The sequence below is a fragment of the Citrus clementina genome, unplaced genomic scaffold, assembly GCF_000493195.1.
Source record: "Citrus clementina cultivar Clemenules unplaced genomic scaffold, Citrus_clementina_v1.0 scaffold_1, whole genome shotgun sequence".
NCBI lineage: Eukaryota > Viridiplantae > Streptophyta > Magnoliopsida > Sapindales > Rutaceae > Citrus > Citrus x clementina.
This window is the reverse complement of record NW_006263303.1, coordinates 21,677,593-21,701,230: the sequence shown is the minus strand read 5'-3', so window position 1 is coordinate 21,701,230 and position 23,638 is coordinate 21,677,593. Positions and strand designations below refer to the sequence as shown.

The window sequence follows — 23,638 nt, the reverse complement described above, 5'->3', positions numbered from 1 at the left end:
TAAAACCTCTTTATTGTCAGGATTCTTTACTTTCCCGGTCAACCCCGTTTCTAAATGTAGTACTAGAAAAAGATTTGAGCCTCCCCACTAGCCTGTGGGCCATATATGTTCTTTCTTTGCTTCAATTATGCAACAGAATGGATCAAACTACTGCATCCCAGCCACTGAGCCAACCTTGTTTTGTTTTGCATTAAAATAAATGCATTGACCATAATATGTTGTGGTCATCAATGCAGGTACCATTGCACAGACCCAAACTTGCCGTCGCACTGATCAAAAGCTTTTTATCAGGAGGCTCAACGCCAAGCTTGGAACAAGTCAGCAGCATAAGTAACTCCTCAGGTGTCCCTTCTCACATGATCAGTGCTGCAAGTATCACTTAGCAGGAATATAAAGTAACACACAAGTGAGATCTCAGCTTGATGGAAATTCTTATGAACATTGATTTAGGATTCATGCTTGGAAAAGCCATCGCTAGAATTGCTATTTGTGAGCTGATGATCAGTTCAATTCTGCAAACAATTTTTGAGACCATGATGAAGGTTGAGAATTTCTTGTTTTTTCAATTCTCAGGGTCTATTAAGTCTTTCTCTTAAAGGCATAATGAAAGGTGAGACAAGGATACATGTACTTGAACAATGCTATCAATAATTGTTGCTGAAAGTTATTACAGCAGTATGATACAAGGATTCAATACATCATTTTCTCAAGAAATGGAAATCCGTGTCTAACTTGAAGGGAATTTGCTGTCAAATGATAAACATACGGCTGGTTATAACTCCACCATATACATATAATCTACAGCTAGTTCCCCTATAAGAAACCAGTGGTTAAAGAGCCAAAATTTGAAATAGGAGAAGCAAAAGCATGTATGTATATCATCAGCAGCTCAATTTTAGGCAGAGGGAGCATTTCAACTGAGAAATTCAGACATTGATCTCAGATACACAAAGGAGAATACTCGGCTGAATCTAAATTTGCAAATAACACACACATTATGTGTGGCTGCTTAGGAAACATAAGTGACGTGCTGAACATCAAATTTCTTCAGCAAATATTACAAAACCACAGTACTTATCAGATTTCATAGCGGTTAAGGCTATTCTGCACAGTTGTTAATTCGTCATCATCCAAAGCAAAATGGCAGTGGCCGAATCTGACATGTGTAGCTAAAGTTGTAAAACTATATAAATAGAAGATGAGTGAACGCTGATACTAAAGCTGGCCTGTATGTCCAAATCTTTTGGCTTTTAGCTTTGCAACGATCCTCTCAAGCCTACTAACCCACTCTTCAAGATGCAATTCAGGTCTCTCACTTATCTCATTGTCATTAATGTTGCCATCTCTATCACCACCCTGCATCCTCACCAAATCATGAGCTGAATTAACCAATTGAATCTCAGTTGAATCTTCAATAGATATTTCTGATGGTTCATTCCATCTACTCTTTTCCACCAATTCTGTCTGCAACTGTGGTTCAAAAACTCTAACAACTTCACACACGGCAGTTGAAGAAAGAGTGTCAGATTGACTCGGCCAACTTTCAGCACTACTGACCTCTTCATTCCAGAAACCATCATGCTTCTTCCTAGACCTGAGAAGTTCTCCAATGGTCAGATTATCTTCACTAGTGGAATCACTTGCCGCCAACAAATTAGATTTGGGAGGAAAGCCAGGAGGAACAGGTGCGTCATTAGCTTCCTTCTTCACTTCTAGACTCAGTGATAGCCTTTTTGAATGTAACTCGGCAGAGGCAGATCCACCACTAACCCTTTTCTTTTCTTTTGAAAACTCAAGTAATTTTTTATCTTTCTTCACAGGACACCCCAGAGGAGAAGAGGAATCAGCATCATTGATATTCATTTTTGATGTCTCTGGTGATCTTTCCAAGCTCTTCACAGAAAAATGAGGGCTAGTAGGGACAGCATCCCCTTTACTCTTTCCCTTCAATTTCATATGGGCCTTTGTAGAACCAATGGAACTACCCTCTATCATTCCTTTTGGTCTCTTTGGAATTATCTTAGAACTCCAGCACTTTCTTTTATCTGGCAAAGCACCATTGCTTGCACCTTGCAAATGTGACAGTGATTGCTTCCACCACTTCAAGTATTGGGTGGTAACACCTGCCTCATAATGCCTAGACGGTATGCACAAATTTGTGTAAGTGATAGGCTTACAGTAATAACTCCATGCTAGTTCAGGACTGTCATTTGCTCGAGCCACACAAGCTGGGAGGTCTTGGTCCATCCCAAATTGCATTGCTACTCTATGTGGAAGGTACTGCTCTATGCAGTCCTTTTCAAACCCAACTAGCTCCGAGACACGCATGCATCTAGCAAATGATTGTAATTCTTCAGACAAGTCACCATCAACTGATACACTTACTTCCTTTTCTACATAAAACGTAAGCAGCTTCCAGTTGTTTAGAGGCTTTGTGTAGGGACGCCAATCAAAACTCCCTTGGGCTGAATCCAGAACTGTCCTCACATTCTCAACATTGATCATTAATTTGTGCCACCGAGCAAATCTTGGCTCACCATTTTTAATCAAATTAGGCTTTGGTCTCAAATCAGTAAACCTCTCCCATGCCCACATTTGGAGCAACTGGAACGGAGACCATGTAGTAACTTCTAACTTACTGTCTTTGTCCTCCCACTTGTCTACCACGCTTAAAGAAGCAATCTTTTCTTTAAACAAATTCAAATCAATATAAATGCTAGCAAGAACAGCTGGAGCAAGTGCAATTCTAGTGCCTTTCGCTAAATGTACACCAATAGGAAACACATTTCTGCTAATTACACGGTTTACTCTAGAGGAGATTGGAAGAACAAACCTTGACAGCCACAAGACAAGAAAAGCTTCATGTTCGATTTCACTTTCACTGTCCATGAACTTCTTCAACCACGTTCCTTGGTATGCCTTCCTAGCTGCAGTTCTAGTAAGTTCCGTTCTTGCCTGATTCAACTTCTCTTCTGTTTCCAATAACTCATCTGTTTCTAGAAGGCTAAAAACGGGGGAACCCGAAACAGAGTACCCTGCAATCATCATATCTTCTAAAGTAATTGTAGCTTCACCCCAACAAAAAATGAAACTTTTAGTCTCGGGACACCATTTCTCAGCAAGCCCAACAATCAAATCATAATTTCTCCGAATTTCATACGTTGAATTTAAAATTGCATCATATATACCAGCTTTCTTCCATGTATATTCATGCAAAGGAGCCATCTTTTCAACCCATGCTCTCCAATTCTTTTGCGGTGACCTCCATCCCTGAAAATTTACATTTAAACGCCATGTTTTGGGTTCAAACGTGGGTGGCAAGGAGGACAAAAAATCTGAAGGAAACTCAAAAACTTGCCCTTTAACGGAGTTTACGCAAGGTTTGAGAAAACAGGCAAGTCTCTTTGAAGGCTTTGCAGCACCATTTGGTGCAATCATGAACTCCTCTCTCACTTCAAAACCGTGCTCTTCTTCTAATTCCTCCATTATTGCCGAAACTTCACAAATGAATTATTTGTGAACAAGAAAATGAGAAATGAGTTTGTGGGTTATATAATAAGTGTTTGTGGCTTTCCAAAAAGAGGGAATCTATAGAGCCTCTTGCTTCCCAAAAAAAGGAGATTGGAGTTAAATATGAAGAAACAGTGTCAGCATTTTGAGATTTGAATGGTTGATTTTCCTTTTTTCATTCTTTAATATTTAAATAGGTTTCTTCGTGTGAAAGAATACTTTTGGTCAGACTCACAGTCCCCATTCTTGAGGCATAGAACTTAAATTTCGTGGGCTTGAAACTTGAATGTTGATCACTGAAATTGTATTCTTTAAAGTCGAAATTTTTTCTGTGCAGTGGAAGCATCATATACTTATTATAGAAGGGTCATTTGTCACAACGAAATACCCTCCTCCCTCCACTATTACTATTTAATTTAGCCATCTTTTTAGTACCACATATACTATATATATTAGTTGTAAATTTGGTGGAATGTGTGATATTTCATTTATTAATCAGTATTACAATATTAACAGATCCATAATAAAGTTAACCAACACAAAATATTAAATTCTTCAAACTTTTATAATTATTAGAATTCAAAGTTTCAATTTAGAAAGGATACTCAGAAATATTTATCTAATGTTTTCTTACATATTATTTTATCACTCAAATTTTCTGATAATTACATTTTACCACTAAATATTAAAAATAATAGAATATTTAATAATTGTTTTGTTAAAAGACTATTTTAACCCTTAGTGCTTAGATAAATGATTTTGTCCTCTAAAATTAAAAAAAAATCTAAAAAATATTTTCAATATTAAAACTTTTGAAAATAACTGCTTATATTAATAAAATAATGTTATTATAATATTTATTTTATATCATTTTTAATAAATCAAAATAAATTATAATAAATTTTATAAAAATAAATTATTATTTTAAGAAAACTATTTTATCTTGGTTGCTTGTTCTTTTAACATTTGTATTTAGCTAATCAATTTAATAAGTACATATCAATTACAATAATTAATTTAATAATCCTAAATAATTATTTTATTTTATTGAAAATTTATCTACTTACCACCTGAATTATGGGAAATTATTAAATTACTATTTATCTTTTTCAGTTTATATCAAATTATCACTATTGTTTAAATTTATCAAATTAAAATACACTAAACAGCCTTGTGACTACATCATTTTTTAAAAGAAATTAATTATTTGGTAGTAAAATGATAACAATTGAAATATCACGTAATAAAAATATAATTGTGAAAAAAATCTTAATAATAAAATAATATATAAAAAATATTAGGTGGGTATCTCGTCTAGAGATATTATTTTCTATTTGAGTTGGGATTATTCAATCTGAGAAACTCAGCGGCGATGCCCATAACAAATTTAGGTCTGGGCTGTATGAGGTTGTGGGCTAGAGCGAGTAAGTTCAAGGGAGATGGCTGCATTTATTGATCCATAGACGACTGCATTTATCTACCTCACTATGCAATGGCCTTTTTTCTTTTTTTCTTTTTTCTTTTTAGACGGTACGCAATGGCTTATTTAAAAACAATAATAACAATAAAATAAAAATAAGAGAAATCTCTTTCATGATGTTTAATATTATATAATGTGTCATGAAATATAAATTAATACTAAAACCCACCACTTATATTGATTTATGACTAATTAGAAAGTTTATAGTTGAAGGATCAGGATATTCTCCTGATCTGAGCATTATTGAGTTTTTAATGATTTTTTTATCATGTATCTTTTAATGGTAGTGTATGGATAAGATTTAACTTTTTTCACTTTTTTATTTTTTAACACCCAATCAGTGATTGAGTTATTTGCTCAGAACATGATCAGATCATGAGAGAATCCTGATCCTATAGTTGAATGAGTAATTTTACTTAGGAATACTGCACAACTATGAATGCCATAATTTATGACCACTTACACAAAGGATATGCTGGAACTGTATTCGAAAACATAACAAACATTGGAAAAGAGGACTTTAAAAATTCGAACCAAATTAAATCTTTATTAAAAATCACACGACAACAATGCAAAGTCTGGATTTAATCCTTGATAGAAAGTATTTAATACCTTCGACTATCTTTTAGACTAACAATAATAATATCTCTTTTCTTAACTATGTTTAGCCGATTGACAAACACCAAAAAGATATGAATAGGTACAATTAAAAAAAAAATTCCAACAAACAAAATAAAACAATTCCATAAGATAATTTTTCGTTAAAGGATCATAAAGCATTCAACACTTTAATTCATTTCATAAAATTCTTATTATTGTATTATTAATTTTAATATTCTGTAATATGTTAATTGATGTGATAGTCCCTGCTCAAATATGTCAGGCAAATATCTTGAGTAATATTTCAAAATTCCATAAGATTATTTTTCGTTAAACACAATAAGATGATATAAATAGTAAAAATTTGTGTGGTGCATTAATAAATCTATATATTGTCTAACATAACACACGATGTTATTATTATTTCTTTTCACAGAATCACACAATATTAATTAATCACAAATGATTAACTGATATAATTGAACGTCTTTGCACCAGTGAAAATTTTATTAGACAATAACAGTTGTATTGTGACATGGTTTTCTTACGAAATATTAGTGTAAAATATCACTGAAGTCATAGGACATACATAGGATGATCGACAATATGATTAGAAATTTGTGTTCACGTAATTAGGTTTTCAACCTGTTGATGCAAAATTTTTGCTCAATGTACAGCGATTGATTTGTGTTTCGGGCTTTCTTCAAAATCGAGTTCTGTGGCTTATTTTTTCCTTGAGGCGAGTGTCTCAAATTACATGTCTCCTTGTCGTTAATTGTTCTGCAAAAAGAAACAATTATCAAAGGGTGCTGGGGTTGTCGGCAATAACCCTCCGATACTCAAGTTAGCCTTTTAAATTTGATTGTAAAGAGAGAATTTAGAGAGAGAATGACAACATTTCCTTACCCTTTTTCTCTTACCTTCAAATGGGGAGTCTTGGTCTTTATATAGGCAATTTGATCTATGAGGTTGAGGTGCCATCATGACACGTGGCATTGTCTTAGTGACAAGTGTTTGCAAAACTCATGCATAAAGACACATGTCATTATGTGTCAAGCTTGTTCATGACAAATAATCTTTGGACATTTGTCATGTTTTTGGGCTGTTAACCTTTAATGGACTTTAACTTAAATTCGGCACTTATATTCGTTCCTTACAAAGAAGATTGATTTTGCAACATTTTGCCTGTAAGTGCATTATGCCCGTAGGCGCATTCCGTAAAATGCATATATTTGCCCATATGTGTATTTCGTAGAATGTATATTTGCCCATAAGCGCATTCTGTAGAATGTGTATTTGCCCATAGGCCCATTCCGTAGAATGTATATTTGCCCGTAGGCGCATTTCGTAGAATGTGTATTTGCCCGAAGGTGCATTCCGTAGAATGTGTATTTGCCCGTAAGCTCATTTCGTATAATGTGTATTTGCCCGTAGGCGCATTCCGTAGAATGTGTATTTGTCCGGAGGCGCATTCCGTAGAATCTATATTTGCCCGTAAGCCCATTCCGTATAATGTGTATTTGCCCGTAGGCGCATTCCATAGAATATGTATTTGTCCGGAGGCGCATTCCGTAGAATCTGTATTTGCCTGTAAGCCCATTCCGCATTTGCCCGTAGGCCCATTTCAAGTAGCTCGTGTGCTCTTATTTAGAAATATTTTCGAAGTATCTAGGTCATTTTTTGTGATGAATGGACCTAGGTCGTTCTTTAGGAGGAATAGACCTAGGTTGTTCTTTGTTAAATCATGCCTTTGACATTTTGCCAAAGCCTTGCCCTTTAGGCGTATTAAGAAATATTTTCTAAGTGCCTAGGTCGTTCTTTGCGAGGAATGGACCTAGGTCGTTCTTTGCGAGGAATGGACATAGGTCGTTCTTTGTAAAGAATAGACTTAGGTCATTCTTTGTTAAATCATGTCTTTGGCACTTTTTTGAAAACTCGCCATTTGAACGTTTTACTTAGAAATATTTTCTAAGTGCCTATGTCGTTTTTTGTAAAGAATGGACCTAGGTCGTTCGTTGCGAGGAATGGACCTAGATCGTTCTTTGCGAGGAATGGACCTAGGTCGTTCTTTGCGAGGAATGGACCTAGGTCGTTCTTTGTCAAGAATGGACCTAGGTCGTTCTTTGTTGAATCACGCTTTTGGTTTTTTTTGTCGTGTCTTGCATTTAGACACTTTAGTTAGAATTGTTAGTATCTTGGTCGTTCATATAGAGAACATGCCTGAGTTATTTTATATTAAATAATTTCATTGGGCCTATATTTTTCATGAGTTTGGACCTTTCATATTTTGGTCTAACACAACCAAAAAAAAAAAAAATTACTTTTAACATTCCACTGTTCTTGTTGGGGATATTCATTACTATACAGATCGTGTTCTAAGTTCTGTTTTAAAATGTCTCTATAACTAAATTATTATGACCAAGCTTCAGGATCATCCGGGACGACAGTAGCACAGTTCTTGCAAAGATGACGTGCCATGGCCACCACCACAGCCACACAATACTTAGGTGGCGTTTGTTTTTTTGTTTGAAATCTGAATAGACCTGAATTAATCTAAATTATGAATAGATCTGAATATCTGAATCTGAATAATATGTTTGTTTTTTCGTTTGAATCTCGAAAAATAAGTATTAAGTTTTTTTTTTTTACTTAAAAAGTTGAAAATATGTACTTTTACATTTGTATCCTTATTAAATTTGAATGTCAAATAAATAATATATTAAATACTACAATATTTTAACATTTATAAGTAAAACTATATTCAAGTGAATACATAATTATTTTAGAATTTTAATATATAAAATACCATAAATTTCAAATTTTATCGTATATAATATAAAAAAGAAAAAACATGGATATTTTTATTTGGGGTAAATGTCTATGGGTGAGTTTTGGGATAGCCATGAAAAATAAATTATAAAGTAGGGATATTTTTGACATTAGCAAGTAATTGATTTAATTAAGATTTCTCCATTAAGTAAAAAGCCAAAAAAATTGGTTTATTTTATTAAGTCAAAATTATCAAAAAAGTATCATTAAGTTCTAAAAACAAACACCTCTAATTAACTTAATTAATTAAATCAAATCACTTTAAATTATTAAGTTAAAAAACAACCGCTACCTTACTCTTAAAAGAAAACTGTATGACTTGTCATTTTGAACTTGTCATAAAGTTGACATCTGGTGCAATTTACGAATTCTGCACGACAAGTTGTGTATAGTTTTAGTACATAGATGACGCGTTGTAAAACTCATACATGGGTTAAGATTGTATGATCTCACGTTTTGTAAGTTCTTCCTATGGGTGGCATGTCATATATTTTTGAGGATTTGTATGAAGTGTTGTTTCTATGATAAGAAAATAGATGACATGTCGTATTATTGATTGATAATAATTTAGTTACAGAGATAATTTAAAGTGTTCTACGTAAAACGATAAATTAGCAATTATTATTTCATGGACTAAATATTTAATTTTTTTAATTATTAAAAATCATTTTTCATATGATGAATCATTTATTTAAGTTAATTATTATTTATTGATGAAAATTAACAAATTTCACAAACTTAGACTTGAGAGATTTGCAAAGTGAATTTCACAAACTTTTCCATTCAATTGGTTATTGACCAGAAATGGAGTTTTCACTTTAATCAAGGCTGTCTAAATGTTTCGTGTTGATTTATCAAGCCACCATCTGCATCACTCAAATTTCTCAAGGAAATTTCCTTGATCTTACTTTGCCTCCAGATGTTAAAGATGATTTGCTTTTGGTCCCACTTCTAGGTCTAGGAAATTTCAAAAGCTTTGGGTTTCATTTCCAGAATTTCATATTTTATGAAAAAGAATTATTAAAAAAGAAAAGAAAGAAACAGGGTGTTCAATCTTAGTTACTATTAAGTTGAAACAGAGTGTTCAAGTTGGAATATAAAATTAAGTCAACGAAGACTACAAATATTGATGTCTTTAGTCTTGTCTTTAACTAGAACAGAAAACGAATTAAGTTATCGGGAAAGAAATTTCCCGCATCCTGCAAGCTGAAAATGAGATGTTAATTTACTATAAATAAAATAGCAATCTGTTGTTCATGTTATCAAGAAATCAAACAAACCAACCATGAGTGTCGGTGTTGCCCTTCTATTCCTCCATTTTCTGGTGATATCAACCATTAATAATAACATAAACTTCTGCAATGGAAGCTCATATGCTGCAGCAGGTTGCATTGAGAGTGAGAGGGAAGCACTTCTGAGCTTCAAGCAAGATCTGGAAGATCCTTCGAACCGGCTTGCCTCTTGGAATAATATTGGCGTTGGAGATTGTTGCAAATGGTATGGTGTTGTGTGTGACAACATCACAGGCCATGTCCTTGAGCTCCGCCTCAGAAATCCTTCCAGAGATGACGGATCACCTGCTGAATATGAAGCTTATGAGAGGTCAAAAATTGTTGGTAAGATAAACCCGTCTTTGCTCGGTTTAAAGCATTTGATTCACTTGGACTTGAGCTACAACGATTTTCAAGGGATCCAAATTCCTCGATTTCTTGGTTCTTTGGAGAATTTAATGTACTTGAACATTTCTAGAGCTGGATTTGTTGGAATTATTCCACACCAAATTGGTAATCTTTCCAATCTCCAATTTCTTGACCTTCGTCCTAATTACTTGGGTGGATTATACGTTGAGGATTTTGGTTGGGTATCTCATCTTTCTTTGTTGAAGCACCTTGATTTGAGTGGTGTGGATCTTAGCAAGACATCTGATGGACCACTGATCACAAATTCACTCCATTCTTTGGAAACGTTGCGTTTCTCAGGTTGTCTACTGCATCACATTTCTCCACTCTCTTTTGCCAATTTCTCTTCTCTTGTTACTCTTGATATTTCTGATAATCAATTCGCCGACTCTTCGATTGTTAATCAAGTTCTTGGCCTTGTTAATTTGGTTTTTCTGGATCTGAGCACTAATAATTTCCAAGGTGCAGTACCTGATGCAATTCAAAACTCCACTTCTCTCCAACATCTTGATTTATCTCGAAACCACTTCAGCTCCTCTGTGCCTGACTGGTTCAACAAGTTCATTGATCTTGAGTACCTGTCTCTCAGCTACAATGAGTTGCAAGGTTCCATCCCAGGTTCTCTAGGGAACCTAACCTCCATAAAAAGCCTTGATCTGTCATTCAATAGACTTGAAAGCAAAATTCCAAGAGCATTCAAAAGACTTCGTCACTTAAGGTCTGTCAACCTGTCAGGTAACAAATTGAGTCAGGAGATATCTCAAGTCTTAGATATGTTCTCAGCATGTGCTTCAAATGTACTAGAGTCATTGGATTTGAGTAACAATACGCTTTTTGGTCTTTTGACTAATCAAATTGGGAACTTTAAAAATTTGGATTCTCTGGACTTAAGTTTCAACAACATATCTGGTCATATTCCATTATCTCTAGGGCAACTTTCATCTCTAAGATACCTAGATGTTTCTACAAACAATTTGAATGGAACTCTTTCCGAAAATCATTTTGCAAATCTCACAAAACTTGTGGGTTTTGATGCATCCGGGAACTCCTTAGTGTTGAAAGTCGTCAGTCCTAGTTGGACCCCTCCATTTCAACTTCAAGCAATAGGATTGAGCTCTTGTTTTATTGGGCCTCAGTTTCCGCAGTGGCTTCTTTCACAAAATCATTTAATTTATCTAGACTTGTCCAACTCAAGCATTTCAGATACCATCCCTGATAGGCTAGTAAAATCTCTCTCTCAAATAAATTACTTGAATCTTTCTTATAACCAAATCTTCGGACAGATTCCAGATTTAAATGATGCTGCCCAGCTTGAAACACTTGATTTGAGTTCCAATAGCCTGTCCGGTCCTTTGCCTCTCATACCTTCCAGTTTAACTGCACTTGACCTCTCCAGCAATTTCTTGTCAGGAACCCTTTCCAGGTTTTTATGCAATGAGATGAATAACTCAATGAGATTGCAAGTTCTCAACCTGGGGAACAATACTTTGTCCGGAGAAATACCTGATTGTTGGATGAATTGGTCATTCTTGTTCTTCCTCCATTTAGGTGAAAATGATTTCACCGGCAACCTTCCAACGTCGCTGGGAACTTTAAGCTCCCTTCAGATACTGCACCTTCGCGGTAACAGGTTCTCTGGAAAAATACCAGTGTCACTTCAAAACTGTACCGAGTTAAGATTATTTGACATTAGCGAAAATGAGTTTGTGGGAAACATTCCAACATGGATTGGAGAGAGATTATCAGGAATAATACTTCTGTCACTTAGGGCAAACCTGTTTCATGGCTTTTTTCCGCCGGAACTCTGTGGTTTAGCTTCTCTACAAATTTTAGACCTTTCTTCTAACAATCTTACCGGTGTTATTCCAAGATGTATCAATAACTTAGCAGGTATGGCCAAGGAAGTTCTTGAAGTAGACAAATTTTTTGAAGATGCACTAATTGTGTACAAAAAGAAAGTGGTCAAATACCCTATAGGCTATCCATATTATCTTAAAGTTTTAGACCTTTCAGCCAATTATTTTTCAGGAGAGATTCCATCCCAAGTGACGAATCTTGTAGGGCTACAGACATTGAAATTGTCACATAACTTCTTCAGTGGAAGAATTCCAGTGAATATGGGTGCTATGAAGTCAGTAGAGGCTCTTGATTTCTCTTCTAACCGGCTCCAGGGTGAAATCCCCAAGAATATGGTAAATTTGGAGTTTTTAGAAATCTTCAACATATCGTATAACAACTTGAGCGGGGAAGTTCCTCCTGCCCAAGGTCAATTTGCTACCTTTGATTCAGACTCTTATATCGGCAACGAATATCTGTGTGGACTTCCACTTCGAAAATTGTGTGCGGGGAATGTTTCAACACCTGTATACGAACGTGGATCAGGAGGAAAACATGAACTGAGCTGGCTTAATGTCAGCTTGTTACTAGGAGTTATATTGCTGATTTTTGGAGTGTAATTGCTCTTATTTCTCAATAAAAGATGCTCAACAATGTTGTGAGAATATATTGTTGGAGTTGTAATAGTTCCTGTTTCTTAATTTTTGGGAAAATTTTTCTCGTACTTCAATTGTATGTTCGGAGATGGGTAACATTAAAATTTAAAAAAAAAAAAAAAAGAAGAAGAAGGGGAGTAGCAGAGCATTGGCTCGAATAAAAACACTTTTTGTTTAAAAATATTAATATGCTTATGGCAATTCAATTCCCTCTCATCTACATGAAATTTATCTAGAAAACAACTTAATTAGAAAAAAAAAAAAATCGTCTTTGTACTGCATAGCTCCGATGCGTCTTGTTTGACTGGTGATAAACTTTGCGGATTAGTTTATATAATTAAATTTGGAGAAGTTCAAAAGAGTCAGTATATTAAAAAAAATTATAGAGAATAAAACATATATTTTTTTTTGGGACTACAGGTTAAGAATTAGAACCGTTAAAGATAGGGAAAATGAGAAAATGAGTAGTCAGGAAGGAGGCCAAATTACAGAACTCAGCTGCAATCAATAGAGAATTAAGGAAGAAATATGGCAATATGTATGTCATAATTGTCTTAATTTTAGCTCATAATCTTCTTGATTTGGGAGGATGAAATTCTTTTCAAATTCTTCATCTAATTCCAATCACCATTATTCATATCCTCGGGACGATTTAGTTATAAGCATATTGGCCCCCAAAAACGATTTACCTTATGATAAAGGAGATGATAACAAGCCACAAGCCATAAATTTTGTCGTTGGGGACTAAAATGGCTTAGCCATAATATCAGTCCACGTTACATGCAACTGACTGATAAGAAACCATTAATTTATTTATTTTATATGTATAAGTCATGAGTAATGACTTTCCTTGTGGTTTCTTTGATCTTCACGTAGAGTTTCCCGGTTGGCATTTTTCCATTTAGTCTTTCTTAACTGCATATGCAGAAATTACTCTAAAAGTATACAATTCAATAATTGTTATACATTAATTAAGCCTTGACTTGACTTGAGTCTATAAAAATACACACTCAAAAGCAAAAACTTCAACTAATACGATAAAAAGTGCGGGACCTGCACGAAAAAGAAATAAATAAATATATAGTTTCTTGTTAGTATTGACTCCAAGTCCCAGGAAGCATCGGACTCAACTCCCGATAGTGAAGGAAGAACTCTAGGTTATATCATAATATTTATGATTTAAGTTAGTTTCAGTAGAGATCTGATAATATTAGTAGAATTTTTACTGTCAAATATCAATGTACGGAAAAAAAAGAAAAATTCCACACTTAGATTGAACGATTAGTAATAGTTGATAATTACATAATTAAGAAACAATATCATTTGGAATTAATAGAACTTAAAGAAAGGATTTGATAAGAACAACCCGGCCTGTTAACCCCATGTAATAACATCAACTGATTGATGTTCAATTGTTGTCCATTTTTAACAATTATTAAATGATATACGAAATTTTCGAACTTCTGAATCAGAAGAGACGTTGGGGTTTACCGAAAAAGATAAAATCTTGAACAGACTTAAAAGTCTACTCCTTTACTTCTGGACCCATTACAATTAAAATTCTTTGAATATACTGTATAATTTCCTGCATTTTAATTACTCGCAGAAACTTCCTACAACTTATACGTGGAAATCGTGGTCATTATAAACAGCCTATTGTATGGTAACCAAAGGAGATTCACTGCTATCGATTTTCTAATTATTATGAAATTAAACCATTCAACCATGAGTGAAGTTGCTGCCCTGCTTTTTCTCAAGTTATTACTTGCCATAGCAACCATCAATATTAGCTTCTGCAATGGAAGCTCTTATGTGGCTTGCATGGGGAGTGAGAAAGAGGCACTTTTAAGGTTCAAGCAAGATCTCATAGATCCTTCGAACCGGCTTGCCAGTTGGATTGGTGATGAAGAAGATTGCTGCACATGGGCTGGTGTTGTCTGTGACAACTTCACAGGCCATGTCCGTATGCTTCAACTCAGAAATAATCCTTCCCAGATATCAATGTTGGGTGGTAAGATAAGTCCCTCTTTGCTTAATTTAAAGCATTTGGTTTACTTGGACTTAAGCTTTAATGACTTCGGAGGAATTCAGATTCCTCCATTTCTTGGTTCCATGGTGAATTTAAGCTACCTTGATCTTTCAAGTGCTGGATTTTTAGGAATGATTCCTCACCAACTTGCAAATCTCTCTAATCTACAGTATCTTGACCTCAGTCAGAAATACTTGGGTTTATACGCTGAGAATTTAAGGTGGCTATCCGGTCTTTCTTCATTGGAGCACCTTGACTTAAGCAATGTAGACCTCAGCAGAGCTTCTGACTGGTTGCTTGTTATGAACACACTCCCTTCCTTAGTCTTGCTGCGGCTCTCAGGTTGTCGTCTCTCTTACTTTCCTCCTCTGTCCGTTGCAAATTTTTCATCTCTTGCCACACTTGATCTCTCCAATAACCAATTTCAAAGCTCTTTAGAACCCAATTGGATTTTCGGTCTTCATAATTTAGTCTCTCTTGATCTTAGAAATAACAGTTTCGGCGGTCAAATTCCTGATGGAGTTCAGAACTTGACTTCCCTTAGACACCTTTATTTGTCCAACAACCATTTTAATTCTTCCGTTCCCAAATGGTTCCATAGGTTTAGCCTTCTTGAGCAAGTTTCTCTTAACTCCAATAGCTTGGAAGGTAAGGTTTCGGGTGCATTGGGAAATCTTACTTCTATCAATAGGCTTTATCTCTCAAAGAATAGGCTTGAAGGGAAAATTCCAAGATCTTTGGGAAGACTTTGCAATTTGAAGTCAATATCTTTGTCAGGAGTCAACTTGAGTCAGGAGATGTCTGAAATCTTTGATATTTTCTCAGGATGTGTTTCTGATGGGCTTGAGATTTTGGTTTTGCGAAATTGCCGCATTTTTGGTCCTTTGACTGATAAACTTGGGCAATTTAGAAATCTAGACACTCTTGATCTAAGTGACAATTTCATTTCTGGGCACGTTCCATTGTCTTTAGGTGAACTTTCAACATTGAGAGTTGTAGATCTTTCCTTGAACAGATTAAATGGAACCCTTACTCAAATTCATTTTTCTAATCTCACGAGGTTGCTGGACTTCAAAGCGTCTGGTAACTCATTAACCTTCAATGTCAGTCTTGATTGGTTTCCCCCTTTTCAACTTGAAGTGTTGGGTTTGCAATCTTGCGAGTTAGGCAATCAATTTCCCCCATGGCTTCATTCACAAAAGCATTTAACTTTTCTAGATATTTCCAATACAGGAATTGTAGGTACAATTCCTACTTGGGTTTGGAAAAATCTCTCCCAGATTAATTATCTAAATCTCTCTCACAATTATATCCACGGGGAGATCCCAAATCTAACTGATGTGAGTCAACTTGAGTCACTTGACTTGAGTTTCAACAATTTATCCGGTCCCTTACCTCTTGTTTCATTCAGTGTGTATGCTCTTGACCTTTCAAGCAATTCCCTGTCAGGATCCATTTCTCATTTCTTGTGTGATGGGATCAATCAATTGAAGGGAATGCGAATTCTCAAACTAGGTGAAAATCATTTTTCTGGGGAAATACCTGATTGTTGGATGAATTGGCAAGATTTGTTGGTCTTGAATTTAGCCAACAATAATTTTACCGGTAATATTCCAATCTCTCTGGGAATGTTAAGTTCCCTTCAATCATTAAACCTTCGGAAAAATTCTCTCTCCGGACAAATACCAGTGTCATTTCAGAATTGCACAAAGCTGGTAATGCTTGACATTGGCGAAAATCAGTTTGTAGGAAATGTTCCAACATGGATTGGAATAAGATTTTCAAGCTTAATGATCCTCAACCTTCGTTCAAATAAGTTTCGTGGTGTTTTACCAAACCAACTCTGTGGTCTAACTTCTTTGCATGTCTTAGACCTTGCTGATAACCATCTTTCTGGGAGCATACCAAAATGCATCAGTAACATTAGTTCCATGGTGACAGCCAATTTTTCAATAGGCACTGATATACAATATCCAAGTGTTTCCACAGGAAAGTATATTGAGGATGCATTACTTGTGCTGAAAGGAAAAGCAGTTGAATATAACACAATTCTTAAGTTGATAAGACTTATAGACCTCTCCAAAAATAAGTTTTCAGGAGAGATTCCTTCAGAAATAATGAATCTCAGAGCATTGGTGTCATTGGATTTGTCTTGCAACTCTTTCACCGGAAGAATTCCTAAGAGCATCGGTGCTTTGGAATCAATATTGTCTATTGATTTCTCTGCAAATCAACTTTATGGTGAAATCCCCCAGAGTATTTCAAGTTTGACATTTTTGAGTCATTTGAACTTGTCTAATAACAAATTGAGTGGGAAAATTCCTTTAAGCACACAGCTTCAAAGTTTTGATCCCTCATCTTTTGCTGGAAATCGACTCTGTGGTTCTCCACTTCCTAACAACTGTTTTGTGGCTGCTCCCGCACCACAAAATGAAAGTGAAGATGATATTGATGGAAATGATGATGGTGATGAAGATGAAGTGAATTGGTTCTATGTAAGCTTGGCATTGGGATTTGTAGTTGGCTTCTGGTTGGTGATGGGTCCTTTACTTGTCAGTAGAAAATGGAGGTATAGGTATTATCATTTCCTTGATAGACTTGGCAACAAAATTTTCTGGGTTGTGAGAAAATGTTGGTAGATGTTTTCATTGTGAAGCTTTTGTTTATTCGTCCTACGTACAACTTTTTTTTTCTTTTTTTTTTTTTAATTTCTTCTTATGTAATTTGATCAGCCAATAAATGCGAAGGAATTTGTATTGAGTCATTTGTTGACTCCAATATTTGAAGTCACCCATTCAAACATTTGAAACTGTCAAAATATGTATGATATCTAACTAGGATTATTTATAAAATTTTATTTTACTTTGTTCTATCAAACATTAATTAAAAGACTCACAGAATAAATAGACACTATCAAACACTTGGCATTAAAGTCTAGTATTAAAGTTTTCTGCCCCTAGATCAAAATTAAAACAACTGCCATCCAACATTGTTGCAGAAATTTTCTAGTATGATGCGAAAATTCAAGATATGATTGCGGGGGAGCTTCACAATTTAGATTCTGTAGAAATGGAAATCCAGCCCCACTCAAAAAGAATTTACACCCAAATGATAAATAGACTGCTGATTATAACTCCAGTATATGCATATAATTTACAGGTAATTGCCCTGAAACAAACCAGCAATTAAAAGATGCAAAACATGCAACAGAAGAAGCAAAAGTATGTATGTATCATCAGCTAATGAAGCAACCAAAGATTTTAACCATATAATATTCCACCATACAAAATTTGGACACCAGAGCCCAATACCAAATTTGTCTCAGGCGGAATAACTTTAACAACTTCACACTCTGCAATTGAAGAATAAGCTTCAGATTGATCAGGCAGATTTTCAGCATTGCCAACATGTTCATCCCACAAACCATCATGCTTCTTCCTAGACTTGATTAGTTCTGCTATGGTCAGACTATCTTCTTCAGAGGAATCAGTTGTCACCACATGATTAGATTTGGGAGGAAAACAAGGAGGAACAGGAGAGTCATTAGCATCTTTCTTCACTTCTAGACACAATGATGGCCTATTTGAAGGTAATTCAACAGGGGCAGATTCAGTTTTCTTTTGTTTTGAAAGCTCAACTAGCTTTTGAACTTTCTTTGGAGGACAACCAAGGGCAGGAGAGAAATCATTGTTTCTGTTCTTCCTTTTTAATGACTTTGGTGATCTTCCCAAGCTCTTCAATGCAAAATGAGAACAAGTAGAGGCAGCAGCATCACTTTTCTTCATTCTCTTTGCTTTCTTAGGGATCTGTTTAAAACCAGGGAAACTATTTTCTCTCTTTCCTTTTGATCCCTTTGGTATTATCTTTATTGTTATCATTGTTTCTGTTCTTCCTTTTTAATGACTTTGGTGATCTTCCCAAGCTCTTCAATGCAAAATGAGAACAAGTAGAGGCAGCAGCATCACTTTTCTTCATTCTCTTTGCTTTCTTAGGGATCTGTTTAAAACCAGGGAAACTATTTTCTCTCTTTCCTTTTGATCCCTTTGGTATTATCTTAGACATCGAGGGATTTCTTTTTTTGTGGCAAAGCACCATCACTTGCACTTTGCAGACGTGACAGTGATTTCTTCCACCACTTCAGATATCGGGTGGTAACACCTGCCTCGTAATGCCTGGAAGGTATGTACAATTTGGCATAAGTGACAGGCTTACAGAAAGAACTCCATGCAGATTTAGGACTCTTATTTGCTGGAGCAACACTAGCTGGAAGGTCTTGGTCCATCCCAAATTGCATTGTGATTCTCTGCGGTAGGTACTGCTCTACACAGTCCAGCCCAAGTAGCTCCGAAACCCTCAAGCATTGACCCCATGATTGTAATTCCTCTGGCAAGTCACCATCAACCAGTACCCTTATTTCCTTTTCTCCGTAAAACATAGGCAGCTTCAAGTTGTTTAGAGTTTTCGCATAGGGACGCCAGTCAAAACACTCCAGGGATGAATCTAGAAGAAGACTAGAACCATCCTCACATTCTCATCTTTCATCATTAATTTGTGCCACTGAGCAAATCTTGGCTCACCTCTCATGATCAAACTAGGCTCAGATCTCAAATCTTTAAACCTCTCCCTAGCCCATATTTGAACTAACCGAAACGGTGACCATATAGTAATCTCTAACTTCCTATTTTCATCTTCCCAACTGTCTACCAAACTTAAAGCAACAATATTTTCTTTTAAAAAACTCAAATCTATATAAATTCCAGAAAGAACAGCTGGCGAGAGTGCAATTCTAGTCCCTCTAGCTAATTTTACAGCAATTGGAAAAACAGATCTGCTAATTACAGAATTAAAGTTTGGAAAATCAAACCTCGACAGCCACAGGGAAAGAAAGGCTTCATGATCAATTTCGCTCCACTATCCATGAATTTAGCCATCCACTTACCATGTTACGGCTTCTTAGCTGTACTTCTATTGAGTTCCTTTACAGCTTGATTCAATTTCTCCTGTGTTTCCATCAGCTCATCTGTTTCAAGAGGGCTAAAAACAGGGGAACCCAAAACAGAGTACCCTGCAATCATCGTATCCTCTAATGTAATGGTGGCTTCACCCAATGAAAAAATGAAACTTTTGGTCTCCGGACACCATTTCTCAGCAAGACCAAGAACCAAATCATAGTTTCTCCAAATTTCATGCGTCGAATTCAAGATTACTTCATGTATACCGGCTTTCTTCCATATAGATTCATACAGAGCAGCCATCCTTCCAACCCAAGCTTTCCATTTCTTTTGCGGCGGCCTCCATCCGTGAAAGTTTACATTTAAAGGCCAACTTTTGGGTTCAAAAATGGGGGGCAAGGAGGAAAGACAGTGAGTAGGAAGCTCAAAAACTTGGCCTTTAATGGAGTTGACGCAAGGTTTGAGAAAATGGCCAAGTCTCTGTGTAGGCTTTGGACCACCATTGGGTGAAATCATGAGCTCCTCTCTCACTTCAAACCCATTGTCTTCTTCTAATTCGTCCATTGCTGAAACCTCACAAATAAAATATTGTCTCAACAACAGACGAGTTTGTGTGATGAGTTTGTGGGTTTTAACTTTTAAGCGTTCTGTGTGTTTAGGCTTTCAAGAAGAGGGAATGTCAAACCTTCGGCTTCCCGGAGAAAAAGAGAATTAGATGGTTGATTTTCTTTCCCTTTTAAGGGGGGGAAAAAATGTCAGCAGAAGCAGGAGAGTGACATTTTGGTGACAGAGTCACAGATAACCGTTAATAGCATAAACTTGATGCCCTTGGCTTGAATCTGGATCATCGAGATTGAGCTGTGAGTTGTCCAAATTACTCACCAAATTACTTTGGTAATTTGGTATTTGAACCTACCAAATTACTTTTCAAACTCACTTTTTTATTAATAATTTTATTACATAATTACTCATAATCTAAATTACTATTATAGATAAAAATAATTATATAAAATTATTTTACTTTTTATTCCCTCTTTGAACCCACCGCAAAGCACAATCGAAGTATGCTTATCCCTCATCCAAAGTTGAGCCTTTCCAACTTTTGTTTGTTGTTCTAGTAATTGTAATTTGGGTATACAGTGGTTGATACTGGATTTTATTAAATTTCTTCTTCTCTTTTGAATTAAATCTCTTTAGAATTCAATTCATAAAATAATAAAATAAAAAATAATCTCCTTATAATTTAAATATTTTTCAATTCTCTCGTTGGAATGATGCAATTTGTTTCAAACAAAAATTTGAAGCATCCTAAAATTTTGAGATCCAAGTGATAGCAAATTAATTTAATTCGTGGTGTACTCTAAATTTTTGAATTAAAAAAAAAAGCACTTTTCGGTTATAAAAAAATAGCCAAATTGCAGTGCACCTGCGCAGGAAGAAACAGAGGCTGCGATTATACATTTTTATTATTTAACTCGATCAGGAAAAAAGAAAATAGAAAAGAACTCTCATTGTTTTTCCTGTAAACTATGTTATAAAGAGGTTTTAGTTTAAAGAGGGATATATTAGGTATTTAGGTGAGTTTATAGAGTAAATTTTAAAAATTTTAACTTTAGTAATGGATTTAATAAACAATTGGGTTCAGAAAGTATTTTAGTGGGTTTAAATAACCCTACCATTTCTCTAATTATTTTTAAGCAAAATTTATCACGCAATTGCCGTTTACATGATTTTTTCTTCTTTTGATTTGATATTATGAAAACCTAAAGAAATCATTACATGGTTTCTTGTTCGTATTAGAATAATAAAAAAAAAAGTAGGTGATGAACCACACCAAAAAAAAATTAAATTAAATTCTCCTCAATCTAACCCAAATTATCAAGTAATAAAAAACCAATTAAAATCGCTTCTAAGGACTTTGGATTGCATATCAAATTATACAGTTGCTTGAGATTACAACAAAGGGCAAAGATAGAAAAGTATTCTCAAATTATATTTAGGTTTGAGAATTGTGAGGAATGCAAAAATTAAAGATGGCAACTACAACATTTTACGTGCGAATACAATTAGCTCGGTAAGTTGTGTTGGGATAAAATTAGCTTGATGATTCGGAATCTCGTTATTCACATGGAGATAGCAGCTAAATTTTGTGCAGTAACAGCGATCATGGGGAGTGATTGCAAGATTTTAAAAAATCCCATCACTATAATCAAACTCAGCCACAAAGATATAATAGCGTTAAGTTCTAATGAAATTCGGGAATCTGAATTTTTGAAAGAAAGTTAACCAGTCAAAGTTGATTGGTAAGATGAATCCCTCTCGGATTCATCTTAAGCATTTGATTTAAACAATCAATTCGTCTTATATCATGGGAGAAATGAATCGAGGCATTTGACGTTTTCGAGTGTATAGAATTTAGCCGATAACAATTTGTCCAGAAAAATTCTTTCAAGCAGCCAACTACAAAACTTTGATGCATCCTATACTAGCATGGATGTCCTATTTGCTATTGAAATGCTATAACTTTCAACTCTGTAGAAAAAAAAAATGTAATTATGAAATATAAGTTGATAATCTATAGTAAATACAACTTCTAAATAATAATTTTGACAAAAAAAAGTAAAGATATTATAGGTTTTTCATAATACAAGTATAAGAACAAAACTTAATTTTCAAGTTATAACAGTTAGTGTTTACTAAACACTTTAAAGTTATAGTATTTAAACTGCAACTGTCCAGCCTCAATATCAATCAAAACCTTAATTAGTAGTAGACTATGACGGGCTAGTAATCTTTTCTTCTAAATCCACCATATTTACTCTGTTTTCTACATCCATAGGCAGCAACGAAACCAGATAGCACAAGAAGTTAGCTTGTTTTGCTCTGCATATAAAAGCAATGAGCTTTTGAAGGCATTCAGAAACAAAGATGAAGATGAATGATATCTTCTCTTTGAATTTATATGGTCATATTTGTGAAAATGTCCTCATCAAATCTCATGTACTAAAAAATACACATGTTGATACAACCTTCCACATTCAGTTGGATCAACCTGAATGTTTACAAGAAGGGCAGCCCATCGATGAGTCCAATTATGAGCAGCCCATGAAGGAAGCCACATTACATGTTGAGGAAGAAGCAACTCTAATGAACAGTACACAGGCACACGAGTGAGAAGACCCCTGGATGGTTGAAAGATTATGTCGTGTAGTGAAATTGATAGAGCTCTATATTTGCTGGGAGGTGTATCACATGTACATGACACGAATCCAACAATGTTCATTCCAATGCGTTTTCTTCATAGATTCTCTTTTGTGTTTCTAATTCACAATTCAAAATAATCAAACAATTGATACATAGGCTTAATAAATTCCAGTGCGACAATCAAGGAAACTCCTTTACCTCTCTGCTAATCTTGCTGGGATTACTTAACACCTAAATGCCTCCAAGCAATAATTATGCAACACAAACACAAACAAGACTTTCTCGAAAGTCGAAACCAGTTGAATTGTCAAAAGGAAATTTCCACGCCAAATTAAAGAACCTCTAATTCATAATCATAAATGGACCAATTGCCTAGGCCTTCTCCCTTCGTGGATCTTTAAGTCAAGCCTGTTTGTTTCCCAAAAGTCATTTTCTTTCAGACCAAATAATTTTTGTAGCTCAAGCAGTACCAGCTTACGCCATGAGCGTGTTCAAAATACCTCTAGGATTGTGCAATGACATCCAAAGAGCAATGGCACGATTTTGGTGGGGATCCAAGGAAGACAAGAAGGGAATTCATTGGGGAAAATGGGAGAAATTGAGCTATGCCAAAATCAGAGGGGGGTTGGGCTTCAGGGATGTTTCATGCTTTAATCAAGCTCTTTTAGCAAAACAAGGCTGGAGATTACTGCAAAATCCAGAGTCCTTGGTGGCTAAGGTGATAAAAGCTAGATACTACAAGAACACAGACTTTTTAAATGCTAAAGTAGGCTCAAGTCCATCGTTTATTTGGAGGAGCATTTTATGAGGGAGACAGGTGCTGCAAAAGGGTACGAGGTGGAGGATAGAAAATGGAGAGAAAA

General features: G+C 35.2%; 5 protein-coding genes across 5 annotated transcripts; 2 read left to right on the top strand and 3 right to left on the bottom strand.

The window, feature by feature from the left end:
• Positions 1 to 1,215: 1,215 nt before the first annotated feature.
• On the bottom strand, positions 1,216 to 3,486 carry LOC112095741. The gene is made up of 2 exons (XM_024177859.1): positions 1,826 to 3,486; positions 1,216 to 1,729 (listed from the first exon to the last, which is right to left on the bottom strand). Exons 1-2 carry the CDS (start codon positions 3,484 to 3,486, stop codon positions 1,216 to 1,218), a joined length of 2,175 nt encoding a protein of 724 aa, XP_024033627.1.
• A 6,192-nt stretch (positions 3,487 to 9,678) lies between these two features.
• Positions 9,679 to 12,554, top strand: LOC18055260 (receptor-like protein EIX1). The gene is made up of 2 exons (XM_024177858.1): positions 9,679 to 10,398; positions 10,567 to 12,554. Exons 1-2 carry the CDS (start codon positions 9,705 to 9,707, stop codon positions 12,552 to 12,554), a joined length of 2,682 nt encoding a protein of 893 aa, XP_024033626.1. The 5' UTR covers positions 9,679 to 9,704.
• A 1,761-nt stretch (positions 12,555 to 14,315) lies between these two features.
• LOC18055259 (receptor-like protein EIX2) lies at positions 14,316 to 17,258 on the top strand. The gene has a single exon (XM_024177857.1). The coding sequence runs from the start codon at positions 14,316 to 14,318 to the stop codon at positions 17,256 to 17,258; it is 2,943 nt and encodes a 980-aa protein (XP_024033625.1).
• Positions 17,259 to 18,673: 1,415 nt separating this feature from the next.
• Positions 18,674 to 19,550, bottom strand: LOC112095740. The gene is made up of 3 exons (XM_024177856.1): positions 19,484 to 19,550; positions 19,197 to 19,346; positions 18,674 to 19,119 (listed from the first exon to the last, which is right to left on the bottom strand). Exons 1-3 carry the CDS (start codon positions 19,548 to 19,550, stop codon positions 18,674 to 18,676), a joined length of 663 nt encoding a protein of 220 aa, XP_024033624.1.
• Positions 19,551 to 19,562: 12 nt separating this feature from the next.
• LOC112101607 lies at positions 19,563 to 20,142 on the bottom strand. Its single transcript, XM_024192327.1, has one exon. It carries the CDS (start codon positions 20,133 to 20,135, stop codon positions 19,563 to 19,565), a length of 573 nt encoding a protein of 190 aa, XP_024048095.1. The 5' UTR covers positions 20,136 to 20,142.
• Between the last annotated feature and the right edge of the window lie 3,496 nt (positions 20,143 to 23,638).

Bases quoted from the DNA above. Each gene is read 5' to 3' on its own strand.
- LOC112095741 (XM_024177859.1), bottom strand. From the start codon at position 3,486: ATGGAGGAATTAGAAGAAGAGCACGGTTTTGAAGTGAGAGAGGAGTTC. The intron at 1,730-1,825 runs GTGTCCTGTGAA...ACATTCAAAAAG, and splicing joins GATTCCTCTTCTCCTCTGGG to GCTATCACTGAGTCTAGAAG.
- LOC18055260 (XM_024177858.1), top strand. From the start codon at position 9,705: ATGAGTGTCGGTGTTGCCCTTCTATTCCTCCATTTTCTGGTGATATCA. The intron at 10,399-10,566 runs GTTGTCTACTGC...TCCAAGGTGCAG, and splicing joins GGAAACGTTGCGTTTCTCAG to TACCTGATGCAATTCAAAAC.
- LOC18055259 (XM_024177857.1), top strand. From the start codon at position 14,316: ATGAGTGAAGTTGCTGCCCTGCTTTTTCTCAAGTTATTACTTGCCATA.
- LOC112095740 (XM_024177856.1), bottom strand. From the start codon at position 19,550: ATGGCTAAATTCATGGATAGTGGAGCGAAATTGATCATGAAGCCTTTC. The intron at 19,347-19,483 runs GTTTGATTTTCC...GTTTTTTAAAAG, and splicing joins CTTTCCCTGTGGCTGTCGAG to AAAATATTGTTGCTTTAAGT. The intron at 19,120-19,196 runs GTGAGCCAAGAT...GTCTTCTTCTAG, and splicing joins GCCTAGTTTGATCATGAGAG to ATTCATCCCTGGAGTGTTTT.
- LOC112101607 (XM_024192327.1), bottom strand. From the start codon at position 20,135: ATGGACGAATTAGAAGAAGACAATGGGTTTGAAGTGAGAGAGGAGCTC.